This window comes from Trichechus manatus, unplaced genomic scaffold (genome assembly GCF_000243295.1).
Source record: "Trichechus manatus latirostris isolate Lorelei unplaced genomic scaffold, TriManLat1.0 scaffold00179, whole genome shotgun sequence".
Classification (NCBI taxonomy): domain Eukaryota; kingdom Metazoa; phylum Chordata; class Mammalia; order Sirenia; family Trichechidae; genus Trichechus; species Trichechus manatus.
The window spans coordinates 1,203,084-1,217,967 of NW_004444115.1; the positions used below are offsets into that span (position 1 = coordinate 1,203,084).

At 45.5% G+C, this 14,884-nt stretch overlaps 1 protein-coding gene across 1 annotated transcript in view; it reads left to right on the forward strand.

Annotated features, from left to right (window-relative positions):
- The window catches only part of MYO7B (myosin VIIB), a 135,991-nt gene that overhangs the window by 42,632 nt on the left and 78,475 nt on the right, over positions 1-14,884 (forward strand). The window contains exons 9-13 of the mRNA XM_004387047.2: positions 7,933-8,009; positions 9,101-9,220; positions 9,560-9,702; positions 12,158-12,368; positions 13,101-13,236. Coding sequence (XP_004387104.1) covers positions 7,933-8,009; positions 9,101-9,220; positions 9,560-9,702; positions 12,158-12,368; positions 13,101-13,236 — 687 coding nt within the window. The remainder of the gene's footprint in view (positions 1-7,932; positions 8,010-9,100; positions 9,221-9,559; positions 9,703-12,157; positions 12,369-13,100; positions 13,237-14,884) is intronic.

Here is a 14,884-nt window from a genome sequence, read left to right on the forward strand (position 1 = left end):
AGAGGTTGTGTAATCCAATCTGCCCTGTGCAGACGAGGAAATTGAGACCCTGGTGGAGAGGGTGCCCAAGGTCTTACTACAAAGAGAAAGATCCAGTGATTTGGAGCCTGTGTCCCCAGCTTGAGGAGTCCCCGGGTGGTGCAGTTAATGCACTCAGCTGCTAACCCAAGGGTTGGAGGTTTGAGTCTAGCCAGAGGAGCCTCGGAAGAAAGACCTGGTGATCTACTTCCAGAAAAACAGCCACTGAAAACCCTGTGGAACACAGTTCTACTCTGAGACACACAGGCTTGCCATGAGTAGGAATTTACTTGATAGCAACTGGTTTTGATCCCTAGCCTGAGAGCCCAGGTGCAGGGCCTTTCGGTGGGTTTGGCTTTGCCTGTACCTGTCCATCTCTATCATCTGCCTACACCCAGAGGCAGGGGACAGCTGAAGGAAGAGGAGACTCAGGAGGGGGAGGAAGTAGGGTACTCTCAGCAGCAAGATGGGCATGGTGAAAACCATGAAAAAGGGTGAAAAGCACTCACAGGTGGGTCGGCAGGGAGTGCCAGGCCATGGGAATGGTGAGCTCTGATGTTTCTGTGGAATCTGTAGTTGGTTATGGGTATGGTATGCAGATTAGGATGTCAGATACATTAATGTGGCTGCATGAAAGATGAAACTGATTCTGAGATGAGCCCAACTCAGAGGAAACAATTAGGAATGTCTGAGTGGGTGCAGAGGGAGAAGACCACTCCTATATCACATATTCGTAATCCCTGAGGTCATCTCAGACCTCTTCTTTAACCTGATGCTTTCTTAGCAAAGACTCATTAACCTCCTACCACATGCCTAGCCCTGTGCTAGGTGCCAGGAATTGAGAGATGAATGGGGTTCAGAGTCTGTAGGAGGAGACATAAGTAAAAGGGCAGCCATATAGAACGTGTCGAGTACAGTTAACAGGGAGATGCCTGGCAGGGGTGTCCACCTGGATTTGGGAGTGTATCAATGACATGAGAACTAAGATAAGTAGAAGATAGCAGGTGAAAGGGATTGGGGGGCCTGGGAGAGGGCAGGATTCTCCAAGCACAGGGAACTGCATGTACAAAACCCCAGAGGCGAAAAGGAACAGCATTTTGGGAAATCCAATATGTTTCATGTGGCTGGAGTATAAGACGTCGAGGAGACTGTCAAACAATGAGGCTTGAGAAGTAGACAGGGACAGATCTGGAAGGTCTTATATTCAATGCCAAGAAGTCTGACTTTCATCCTGAGGACCAATAATTTCCAAATGCCAGATCATGGACCACTATGGTCAAGAAAAATTTTCACTGGATCACAAAGAATTGGGAAAAATCAGGGCAATCCATAGATTTTTCATAGAGCTTAATTGATTCAATTTTTTGAAAATATGACTTATATAATTTTAGTATTAGAAAATTTTTTATTTTATTTACTCTATTTAATAATTTATTAAATTAACTTATTTAACAATAATAAATGGTAGGGATTTTTTTTTCAATTATCTTTCTTGATAACATAAAAATTGATTAGCTTATGTTGATCCCCAGAATTTCTTTTGACATTCTACTGGCTCATGAAATCCAAGTTTGGGAGTCCCTCACATAGGGCAGGACCAGTAAAGGGTCAAGCAAGACATGGCATAGTCAGCCTCTTAGATAGATCACTCTCAGACTTGCACTTGTGGAAATAGCAGAGCAGGTAATTAAGGTCAGCCCTCCTCTAAACAAAGTATTAGATAATCTTAAAAAGATAAGAAGGTTAATGATAGTTTAAAATTACCAGGCCAAAATCTCAAGACAAGAATTCAGATATGGAAGCCCAGCACTCAAAGCCACTCTTCGCTGAAGTCATTTACTCATTTGGAAAAATACATCTGTAAAATTCAGTTATGATTTTGGAGGAATCATGGGATTAGGGGGGAATATCAAATCTTAGAGCCTCCCAAAGGTGGAGACCTTGATCAGTCACCTCCTGCCCCCCACCACGCTTTAAGCTGGGACCTCAAAGGGCTACTTGCTCCAGGTAAGAGTGAACTAGACTAAACAAACTCATTCATGGACTTGCAAACCAGTTTGTACCATCAGGATGGTCTAGGGATTAAGGTGTCCTGACCTGTTAGTACCCCCAAGCATCTAACAGAAGTTATTGACAACCCTCTCTGGAAGAAAATACCATCCATCTAGATTACAAATTACTCCTTCCAATATTTTTTCAAGTACAATATCCAGCATGCAGCCACAAGTAAATAGAAACAATGAATGAAGATACCATGAGCAAGAATCAGCAGAAATAATAGATAGTAGACATAGATCCATAAAGATTTTAGATATTGGAATTATTGGACACAGGCTATAAAAAAAATCAATGCTTGCTATGTTAAAAAAAAAATCCAAGCTTGAAAATTTAGGCAGGAAACTAGAAGCTATAAAAAATGACATTACAGATTTAAGAAGAAACCACATACAAATTCTAAAATTAAAAATAAAATAACCAATGCAAGAACTCAATAGATAGATTTAACAGACGATTTTATACATATGAAGAAAGAATGTGTGAACTGAAGGAAAGTTAGAAGAAACTATGTGAATACAGCATGAGAAACAAAAAGATGGAACGTATAAAAGAGAGGGTAGGAGACCTAGAAGATATAGTGAGAAGATACAGCATACATTTCATTGGAGTCCTAAAGTAAAGGAGAAAAGTATAGGCAATAATTTGAAGAAATAATGGCTGGTTCTACAACTAATGAAAGACACCTATTCACAGAGCGGTGGGAAAGGATAGACTTTTCAATAAACTTGGACAACTATCTCACACCAAATAAGAAAATCTGCACCAACCAACAGCCAACATTATATTCAATGGAGAAAGATTGAGAGTTTTCTCCCTTGAAATCGGGAACAAGACAAGAATGCTTGCTCTCACCACTCCTATTCGATATTGTATTGGAAGTCTTAGCCAGATCAATAAGGCAAGAAAAAGAAATAAGAGTTATGTATATTGGAAAAGAAGAGGAAAAATTATCTCTATTCACAGATGACATGATCCTATATATAGAAAATCCAAAAGAATCCACAAGAAAGCTTCTAGAGCTGATAGAGGAATTTAGCAAAGTTGAAAGATACAAGGTCAACACACAAAAATCAGTTGGGTTTCTGCACACCAGCAGTAAGAAGTCTGAGAAGGAAATTAAGAAAACAACTCCATTTACAACAACATCTAATGGTATAAAATAACTAGGAATAAATTTAACCAGGGATGTGAAAGACTTATACAATGAATATTATAAAACACTGCTAAAAGAGATTAAAGAAAACCTAAATAAATGGAAAGACATTCTGTGTTCATGTATTGGAAGACTTAATATTGTTAAGATGTCAATACTACCCAAAGAAATTTATAGATTCAACACAACCCTGATCAAAATTGCAACAGCCTTCTTTATGGAAATGGAAAAACCAATTCTCAACTTTACATGGAATGGTAAGAGGCCCTGAAGAGTTAAAGCAATTCTGAAGAAAAAGAACAAAGTAGGAAGACTCACACTTCCTGATTTCAAAACATACTGTACAGCTACAGTAATCAAAACTGTGTGGTACTGGTGTAATAGACACATAGACCAATGGAATAGAATTGAGAACCTGGAAATAAATCCATATATCTATGGTCAAGAGATTTCTGACAAGGGTGCTAAGACCATGCAATGGGGAAGGAAGAGTCTCTTCAGTAAATGGTACTGGGAAAATTGGATTTCCACATGCAGAAGAATGAATCAGGATCCATACACAAAAGCCAGTTCAAAATAGATTAAGAACCTAAATGTGAAAACTAAAACCATCAAATTCTTAGACGAAAATATAGAGGTATGGCCATCAGAGCCTATCCTGTAACAATTTATTATTTGACATAATAACAAAGCATGAACAACAAAAGACAAAATAAATCAATGGGACCTTGTGAAAATTAAATATAGGTAGTCCCCGACTTACATCAGGGTTCTATTCAAACCACTCCGTTGTAAGTCAATGCTGATGTAAGTCAAATACCTCATTTTTTTTTTTTTTTTTAGTTTTCATTATTATTGCCTTTTATTATCAGTATCTTTATAAATTCGATCTTTATTTGTCTTTGGGAGTAGGAAACATTACATATAAACTTACAGATATATTTTAATACATATATACATACATAAAAAATACACAAATCAAAATTTACTGTGATGATGAAGAGTTGCATGACATTGGCATTTTGTCAGTTATGATGATAACTCCACTTGTGGAAGGTTCTGGATCATCTGGATTATCCCTTGTAGTAGGGATGATGTTTCTAGTCAGAAAATTAGTGACAGCTGTCTGTATAGGCCTTTTCTTTTTTTCTTCATATATATTGCAGTAACATCTCACTGCTTCCTGAATCTGTGTATCAACATTAGCAAAGCAATCAATGTTTGGGTCCATGTTTTCAAGCAATGGAAGCTCCTGATTTAGTTTAGAAAACTAAATCTATATGGCAGTGTTTTGAACAGTAAATTATAAAATTGAACATTTGTGTGTGAACACCTTGGAATGATAACATCAGCAAAGTATGTCCTGAAACATTGTATGTAGTGCATATTAATAACGATAAGATGTACAAAAAAAAAGATGGTTGTAAGTGTGGTTCATCGTAACTCGAATCGTCATGGGTCAGGCATTGTCTGTACTTTTGTTCATAAGTCACAGGACTATCTGCAAAAAGAAACCTACCAATTGGGAGAATATCTTTAGGAAACATATATCCGATAATAGTCTTATATCCAAAATATATATAAAACCTCTACAACGTAACAACGAAAAGACAAGTAACCCAATCAAAAAATGGGCAAAGGGCTTAGGTAAACATTTCATCAAGGAGGATATTCAAATGGCCAACAAACACTTGAAAAGATCCTCAACGTCTTTAGCCATTAAGAATATGCAAATCAAAACCATAATGAGATACTACCTAACTCCCACTAGGATGGCTAAGATTTAAAAAATATGGAAAACAACAAATGTTGGTGAAGATGTGGGGAAATTGGAATCTTATCCATTGCTGGTGGGAATGCAAAATGATACTGCCGTGTCAAACATAGGGTAGCAATTTCTCAAAAAATTAAAAATAGAACTATTGTGTGACTCAGCAATTCCACTCCTACGTATATACCCAAAGGACTTAAAAGCAGCCACACGAACGTATATACGTACACCAATGTTCATCACAGCACTATTCGTAATAGAGAAAAAGTGAAAACAACATAAATGCCCATCAAAGGATGAATGGATAAAGAAAATGTGGTACATACATACAATAGAATACTACTCAGACAAAAAGAGAAATGAAGTCCTAATATCTGCTACAACAAGGATGAACCTCAAAGACATTATGCTGAGTGAAATAAGTCAATCACAAAAAGGATAAATATAGTATGATCTCACTTATATGAAATGACAAGAATAGTCAAATGTATAGAGACCAAAGTTTATTAGTGGTTGTCAGAGGTGGAACGGAGAGGGAGAGGAAGAGCTAGTGTTTGGAAAATAGTGAATTTCTGTTTACTGTGACAGGAGATCTGGCACTGAGTAAGGGTATGGTTGCACAACGTGATTAAGCTATACACCTGAGAAGGTTGAATTGGCAAATGTGTTAAGTATTTTTTACAACAACAACAAAGAGCAGCTGATGATACTGCTTATGTACAACAGAACACTTCACGGGATTTTTTTTCTTGGTTGAGAGGTTTAGGATCATGGTTTTGTGGGACATTGCAGTCAATTGGCCTAGTATTGATTTTAGTGCTTCTATCTTACTTCCTGGTTCATCGTGTAGTGTCGGGAAAAAAAAAAAAAATGAAATCCATTGCTGTCGAGTCAATTCAGACTCACAGTGACCTTATGAGACAGAGTAGGACTGCCCCATAGCGTTTCCAAGGAGTGGCTGGTGGATTCAAACTGCCAACATTTTGGTTCGCAACCATAGCTCTTAACCACTGTGCTACCAGGGCCTGTGTAGTGCCTGGGGCGGGGGTGGGGGTGGGGGAGTCTTAAAAGCTTGTGAGTGGCTCTCCAAGGTACAACAGTTGGTCTCTATTCACCTGAAGCATCAGAGGAACAAGGAGGATCAGGAATCGGAAGAGGAACTGGAATGCATGTCTAACTGCCTCCACAAACAACTGCCTCCTTTGCCATTAGACCAGAAGGACTGGAGGGTGCTTGGCTACCATAACTAAATGTTTTGATCAAAGATTCTATCCAAGAATCCTGATCAAAAATGGGAAAATGTGGAATAAAATTTATAATGCTCATGGAATCCAGACTTTCTGGAGCCATTGAGGCTATATGACCCCTCAAAATTATTGCCCTAAGGAAATATTTAAATCTTGATCTGAAACTATCCCCAGAAATCATCTTTAAACAATAGTTCAGCTTAATTAGTAAAGAATGTTTGCCTTGAGTACGGAGCTCTTTTAAAGAATTATCTATATGTGATCAAATTGACAACAGCAACTTGAAATGTTAGATGAGAAATAATTTGGAAACAGTTAATGATGGTGAAATAATTTTGAAACGGATATCGAGAAAGGTGATACAACTTGAAGAATCTAACCAATGTCACTGAATTGCACATGTAGAAATTGTTTAATTCGTGTATGTTTTGTTGTGTATATTTTCACACGCACACACACAAAAATAACAAAGAAAAAAAAATCCCCCCTCCAGGTGAATTGTAGCTAGGGTGGCTGTATCATTGCTAACAAGAAGGGAACATCAAGACATGGATAAGTAATATAAACATGATGTGGAGGCAAAAAAGCCAGGCACGAAAGAATACAGACAGTTGTATCGCATTTACATATGAATAAGCAAACTTAAAACAATGTTGTTTAAGGATTCATATGTAGGCAATAAAAAGATAAGGGAAAAACAATGAAGAGATTTGCACAAAGGCCCAGACAGTGGCTGCCTCCTAGAGAAAGGAACAAGGGTCTCAGCCAGAAAGAGCACATGGAGGACTTCTGGCATCAGTTCTATATTTTGCTTTAGTAGTGGTTACACAGGTGCTGACTTTATCATTATTCATTATACCATACCTTTGTGTTTCATGCACTTTTCTATGTGTATGCTTTATTTCATAATTTTTAAACATTTAAAAAAGAAAACAAAGACCAAAACAAAACCCACACACGGTCTGGTGGCGCTAAGGTGGAGTTGGATCAAAGGGAGAAACTAGACATAGACAAACTAGGCAGGAGACTATTGCAAGAGTCCAGGTAAGAGACGAAGGTGGTCTAAAGTGAGGTGATGTCAGTGATGGGATGGAGCAAAGGGGCTGACCTGAGAGAGAGCGTGGACAGCGCTGAGGACAGATCACTTGTGGGGAGTTGAAGAAGAGGGAGGAATCAAAGGAGGCCTCTGTCCACCACTTCACTCCCAGTGTCTAGAGATGGGCCCTGCCTACAGCGGGTGCTCAATTAATGCTTGTTTCATTTGATTGGATGAATGAATGAATAAATAAATGCCCAGGTTTCTTGCATGAACATCTGAGTGGGTTGAAGGGGCCAATGGCTCATCTTCTTCCCTAATAATGCCCCCACTCCACCCCTCACATCAATGTCTGGGAGGAATCCCAATTCAGGCTTCTCCCCTCCTAACAAGCCCGCATTTCTTCACACTTCCCTTTGACCTGGGCCCTGATCTTACCCAGCAGAGAGGGAAGTGGTCTGTGGCATTGATTCACAGTGAAGGTGCTAATGACTGTCACCAGGGACGTTTGCTCCCTAACAGGGAGGAGCCTGAGAGAGGCAATGCCTCACACTCAGAGACATTTGTCTCCAGTGCTGTGGATCTGGGTCATGACGGGCCCCTGTGTCCCATCACTGCAGGCACTCAGGGTTACTGTTTCTCTCTGTAGCCACGGTGTTTGAGAACATGGACTCCTCAGAAGTGATGGAGCCGTCCACCTTTCCCATCGTGATGAAGTTGCTGGAGGTAGCTGAGGCCGTTGTGTCTGCCAGCCTCCATCTCTGTGAGGGCCCTAGGGTCTAGGAACAACAGACCGTCCCACTCCTTTCCAGGGTTCCCACTCCTATTTCGTGCCCCACTCCCATGTTATAAGCTCCGCCCTCAGCTGCACATTGCAGGTGCCTGGGATGGGGTCAAGGCGGGGGCAATGTGAGCCAACTCTCCCTCCCTGTCCTGTGTTCTCACTGCTTCTCCCCTATACCCCACCTCTCACTCTCTATCCAGCCAGTCCCTACGCTTTCCCCACCCTGGCACCTAACCCAAGGCCCTGTGCTCTGGACCTTGCACCTCCCATCAAAGCGTCCCTGTCCTACATCCCCAACCCAGGGCTTCTCCCCGAGCTGCTCCTCTGGGAGAGTGGAGTGTGCTGATGAGCCTGTGGCCAATGCTGCTGCCTCCAAGTTATGACAGGGACCAGAGGGGCCTTGGAAGTGTAGGAAGTGTGACAGATGCTGGGAGGAATGTTGCAGTGTCCTTACATCATGCCAAACATCACAGTTCTGGTGGGAAATTAATAGGAGAAGAAAAAAAAAGCAATTGCAGTAAGCACGTTTTGCTGTTAACTTTCTTCATTTGGTTCAAGGATTCTTAAAAGTCTTGGATTTGGCCAGCTTGGTCTTCCCGAGTGATAGGAAAGGGCTGGCCCATCCAGACTCCCCTTGCCTCTGTAGGCCGTCAGAGGGAGTGGCTGCCATTGGGGCATACCCAGATGTCAATGGCCTAGCCCCAGAGCCCTCCCTGCCCCCACCCAAGGCCAGGGCTCCTTCCTCAGAGCCAGCTCTCATAAGGACATGTTTCCCCAGGCCGATCTGGTGGTGCTGGCCCCTGTCCCTGTCCCAGCCCCAGGAGACCAGCCCAACATGCTCAGGGCTCCCACCCAGCTTGTGCATCTTTTCCAGTCCCTCGGCCCAGGGCCTGGCCACAAGCCAACTCCCCCCCATCGCGGTCTTGGGTATTGGGTCCAGAGAGGGAGCAAGATGGGACAGAAGCAGGTGGGAGTCCTGGCCCAGGCCCTTGCCCTGCCAGGTGTGGTACCTGCCTGCTGCCTATGTCCTCAGGTGCAGCACCAGGCACTCCAGGACTGCCTGACCAAGCACTCCATCATCATCCGTGGGGAGTTTGTCACTAGGCCCCTGAACATCGTCCAGGCAGCAGATCGGAGGGATGCCTTTGTCAAGGTACAGCATCGTTCGACCCTTCTCCAGCCCACTGGGCCTACGTGTCTGTCTACTGAACATGGCCTGGGTCGCTGTCCCCCCTGGCAGAGCACAGGGATGAACACCAGCTGTGGAAGCACAGACACCTGGGAAGGCCGACTCTGCCCTTCACCAGCCTGTTCACTATGGCCTTCGTAGCTCTTGGGCCCTCAGGTTCTCGCCTTTAAAGCAGGGATAGTATCCCTCAGTTGGTCCCGTGGGGTTGGGTCTGCACGTGGACTTTCAGGCAGGCTTGAAGACACGGGCCACCCTTCTGCTCCTGGGCCTCAAAACCCACATGGCTCTACCCCTTTCTCTCAGCGCATCTATGGGCACCTCTTCCTGTGGGTCGTCAAGAAGATCAATGCTACCATCTTCAGTCCGCCCTCCCAGGACCCCAAGCATGTGCGAAGGGCCATTGGCCTCCTAGACATATTTGGCTTTGAAAATTTCCAGAGCAACAGGTATGAAGGATTCTGTTCACCTGCTTTGGGGAAATGGAAGGCAAATCCCAGCCCCTCTGTCACTGGGCAAGCTGGAGGGTAGCCATTCCCAATTGCTCTGCTCACAGATGCCAGGACCAGTCTGCTAAGTGGCCAGTGTCTTTCTGCTGGGAGTGGCCTGTGTGCACCCCCCAGCACGTCCAGCACCTCTAGAGAAGCCACATGGCTAAAAGCACCCCAGCACCTGCCCAGAGAGCCAGGCTGAGGCCCTGGCATTTGTCGCCTCTCTTGAGCCATCTCCTCTTCTCATGAGCCAGAGCAAATCATCATATGGGCTTAGGGTGAAAATGGAAATACAGTGGTGTTGGTTCACCTGTGTCTTTGGGTGAGATAGTATAGTGGGTAGTAGAGGAAAACTAGGGACATTTGTGGACCACGGTTAACTTCTCAGTTTGGAGGGAGGAAAGTGAGGCCAGACCCCTCTCACCCAGGGTCTCAGTGTCCCCACACCCGAGACTGGAGGCTGAAAAGCTGTAGGTGGGAGGCAGGTCAGAGAACTGATACCCGATTGTGGCTGAATGAAGGCTGGGGAGGAGAGGCAGACAGTGTGATGAGAAGGGAGCCAGGCAGTGGAGCCCAACAAAGGCAGGCGACACTGAGGGCCTTTATCAAACAGCAGGAGTTGGTCAGAGAGTGAGACAAACAAGCACCTGTGGGACAAGCAAGCAGAAGCCATCCCAGATACAATCTAGTTTACCCAGGTGAGCCTGGTCCACCTAAAAGGGCTTTGCAGGACACAGCCTGGGTCACTGGTTCTAAGAAGTGGAGGCCTCTGGGCACTGCCCAACGAGCCGAGGGGCTGCCAGACCATGGCATGCCATATCCAAGGCCTGTCTCCAAGTGAAGGCTGCCCTGGGGGTGATTTCTAATGAAAGTCGCCTTGAAGGGCCAGGATTGCCAAGCCACGGCCATTCTGAATGCAAGTGTGCTGGGATCTTGGCACCCCCGGTCCCAGTGGGGCGGCCAGGGCTGAGGCTTACTCCCTGGAGGCCAGGTGGGAAGGGCAGGGCTGGAGGACTAGGGCTGACTTGGTGGGGAGCCCTAAAGCAGAGCAACTCCAGTGTGATTCAGATCCTGGTTCCTGGCTCTGGTGGGTAGAGGAGCAGTCCAAGCACAATTCTGAACACTTGGTGGTGGGTGAGGGTTGGGCTCTGGAGGCTCTGTCCATGTGTCTGTCCATAGGAGGTCACAGTGACCAGCCATCAGTAGCCACCACTGGGGTTTGTGACAGGGCTGCAAGCTGGGGGTCTGGGGAAGGCGGGGTGTTTGAGATCACCCAGCCCCTCTTTCAGTTATGCCTTCTCTGGGCACGGGTGGGTCTAGATGAGCATGCTGGACATCTTCCTGGCCTTTCAAGGTAGCAGAGGTTGAGGCAGCAGGCTCATGTATGATATGGGTTATGGTTTTGCATCATTGGGGCACCCATCATCCAGAGGAAGAGCTGTCCAAGTGAGACCCAAGGGAGAGCAGAAGCAAGCTGGGTAATGAGGAGTAAGAGGAGGAGGGCACCAACTATGCAAAGACTCAGAGGCAGAAAGTGGCAGAGAGTGGCCATGGTAGGTCTACAGAGGTCGGCAGGGCCCCACTGTGGGCTGTCGATGGGCAGTCACTGTTTGACTTGATACTATAAAGAACAGGAAGCCCCAGAAAGATGGAAGCAGCAGAGTGGTCCAATGGGATTTACATTTCAGAAAGCTTCCTCTAGGGGCCCTGGTAAGAACAATTTGAGAGGTGAGGCTGGAGGCAGGAGAGCTATTAGGAAGCCACTGCTGTGCTGAGTGAACAGTGAAGATGGTCTAGACTAAGGCAATGGTGGTGAGGCTCAAAGAGGTGAACAGGTCAGGGTGCTCTGCTGGAGATAACATGGACGAGACTTTGGCAATTGATTGGAATTGGGTAGGGGGTGTGTGTCAAGCTTGACTCCTTGATTTCTGACTTGAGGAGGAGACTGTGGGTGGAGGTACCATTTCCTGAGGTGGAGAACCCAGAAGGAAGACCAGGTTAAAGGGTTAGTGGGGAGGAGGGGCTAGGGTAAGGGGTAAGTCTGCTCAACGCAGACAGGCTGAGACCCGACTTGGGCCACACTTCTCCTAGTCTGTTTTCAGGTGATAGCAAAGGCAGCAGAGAGAAAGGGAGGGTGTGTGGGGTAGTGTGTGTCTGGGGTCTGCACGTGCACAGGGATGTGCCTCCGTGGGTACCTACGTGTGTGGCTGTATGTGTGGGGTCTCCATGTGCACAGGGATGTGCCTCCGTGGGTTCCTACGTGCGTGGGGTCTCCATGTGCAGAGGGATGTGCCTTTGTGGGTACCTACGTGTATGACTGTGCAGACTGCTGGTGACCCCATGCCTCCCACTAGTTGCAGCAGGGACACAGCTAACCCTGCCCCACCCTGGGCGGGTGGCATTGCCTCCACAGCTTTGAACAGCTCTGCATCAACTTGGCCAATGAGCACCTGCAGCAGTTCTTTGTGCAGCACATCTTCACCATGGAGCAGGAGGAGTACCGCATGGAGAACATTGCCTGGGACTACATCCACTATACCGACAACCGACACACCCTGGATCTGCTGGCCCTCAAGCCCATGAGCATCATCTCCCTCCTGGACGAAGAGAGCCGCTTTCCACAGGTATGTCCTGGGCTACAAATGCTTGGGTGGAGACCCCTGCCCATTGGTCTCTTCCTCATTGCTGGGAAACTCCACTGGAGTGGCTCACTTGTGCCCAGGTTGCTGAGACCTTTGCCAGGAATTAGCAGACCAGCCCCATCCCAGCCAGATCCCCCTCTCCTTCTAGGCCTGCCACAGGCCTGCCTCCCACAGGAAGCCTTCCGACTCACGCTTGCTCCCACTCCCCAGCAGAACGACCACTCCCTCTATGAAGTCCTATGATTAGAAATCTCTCAGTCTGGTGCTTGATTATTTAGATTCAAGAACAGGCCCCAGGAGAGGGCTTGTTAAGCACCATGGGGCTGAGGGCTGCGGAGGGTGCAAGGGAAGGAAGCACTTTCGTCCTCACCCTCCAGAGACTCTGCACGTCCCAAAGGAGCTGAGGCTCCCAAATGCAGTCGGTGAAAGCTCTGAGTCCAGCAAAGTGGCGGGCGGTTGTAGGGAAGGGTGGGACAGACAAAGCTGGTGGCAGAGGTCAGCAGACTTGGCAGGCTCCCAGCTCTGCCCTCACTCATCATGACAAGTCACTGACACTCAGGTGTCAGTTTGCTCTCCGTAGAGAGGCCCTTGATAATTCAGAGTCCAGGTTGCTTTGCCCCTGAAAGGGAGCTCCTGAGCCCTGTGGTTGCACCTGCTGACCTCCCCGTGCTGCACTCTGGGAACTTAGCCCCTGGGGCATCTGTGTTCTTCTAGGGGACAGACCTAACCATGCTGCAAAAATTGAAGAGTGTCCATGCCAACAACAAGGCCTTCCTGCAACCCAAGACCATCCACGATGCCCGATTTGGCATTGTCCATTTTGCTGGTGAGGTGTATTACAAGACAGAAGGTGAGTACAGCTCTCGCCACACCCCCTTTCAAATCTGGACCTATTTAGGGAGGTCAGGGCAAGGCAGCTAGGGGACTAGGTTATCTTTCAGATCTAGTGCTGGAACAGAAGGGTGGATAGAATGGCTTTCACTGGAGAAAAGGAATGGAATGGCCTAGCCAGGATTTTTGAGGGGAGTAACAGGTGTTTTTTTTTTTTTTTTTTTTTTTGCGCTTTAGATGAAAGTTTACAGATCAAATTAGTTTCTCATTAAACAATTAATACACATATTGTTTTGTGACATTGGTTGCCAACCCCATGATGTGTCAACACTCTCCCCTTCTCGACCTTAGGTTCCCCATTACTAGCTTACCTGTCCCCTCCTGCCTTCTCATCCTTGCCCCTGGGCTGGTGTGCCCATTTAGTCTTGCTTTGTTTTATGGGCCTGTCTAATCCTTGGCTGAAGGGTAACCTCAGGAGTGACGTCAGTACTGAGTTAAAAGGATGTCCAGGGGCCATATTCTCCGGGTTTCTCCAGTCACTGTTAGACCAGTAAGTCTGGTCTTTTTTTGTGAGTTAGAATTTTGTTCCACATTTTTCTCCAGCTCTGTCTGGAATCCTCTATTGTGATCCATGTCAGAGCAGTTGGTGGTGGTAGCTGGGCACCATATGGGTGTGCTGGCATCAGTCTGGTGGAGGCTTTGGACTAGTCTATCCCTTGTGTCTTTGGTTTTCTTCATTCTCCCTTGCTTCAGATGGGATGGGACCAGTGGAGGAGTATCTTAGATGGCCGCTCACAAGCTTTTAAGACCCCAGATGCTACTTACCAATGTAGGATGTAGAACATTTTCTTTATAAACTATGTTATGCCAATTGAGCTAGGTGTCCCCAGAGACCATGGTCCCCAGCCCTCAGCCCAGTAATTTGGTTCTCTCAGGGAGTTTGGATGTGTCTGTGAAGTTTCCATGACCTTGCCTTGGTCAAGTTGTACTCACTTCCCCAGTATTGTGTACTGTCTTACCCTTTATCAAAGTTACCCCTTATCTGTTGTCTAGTTAGTGTTTTTCCCTCCCCACCCCTCCCCTCACATGTAACCATCAAAGATTGTCTCTTTATTTGTGGAACCCTTTTCATGAGTTTTTATAATAGTGGTCTCATACAGTATTTGTCCTTTTGGGATCGACTTATTTCACTCAGCATAATGCCCTCCAGGTTCATCCATGTTGTGAGATGTTTCGCAGATTCATCATTGCTCTTTATTGTTGCGTAGTATTCCATTTTGTGTACGTACCATAGTTTATTTATCTGTTCATTTGTTGATGGACATTTAGACTGTTTCTATCTTCTTGCTACTATGAACAATGCTGCACTGAACATGGGTGTGCACATGTCTATTCGTGTGACGGCTCTTATTTCTCTAGGATCTATTCCTAGGAGTGGGATAGCTGGATTGTATGGTATTTCTATTTCTAGCTTTTTTTATTTCTTAATTTTTTTATTGTACTTTAGATGAAGGCTTACAGAACAAATAGTTTCTCATTAAACAATCAGTACACATATTGTTTTATGACATTGGTTAACAACCCCACGACATGTCAACACTGTCCCTTCTTGACCCTGAGGATCTTTTTTTTTGGTGAAAATATACATAGCCAAAGTTACACCATTC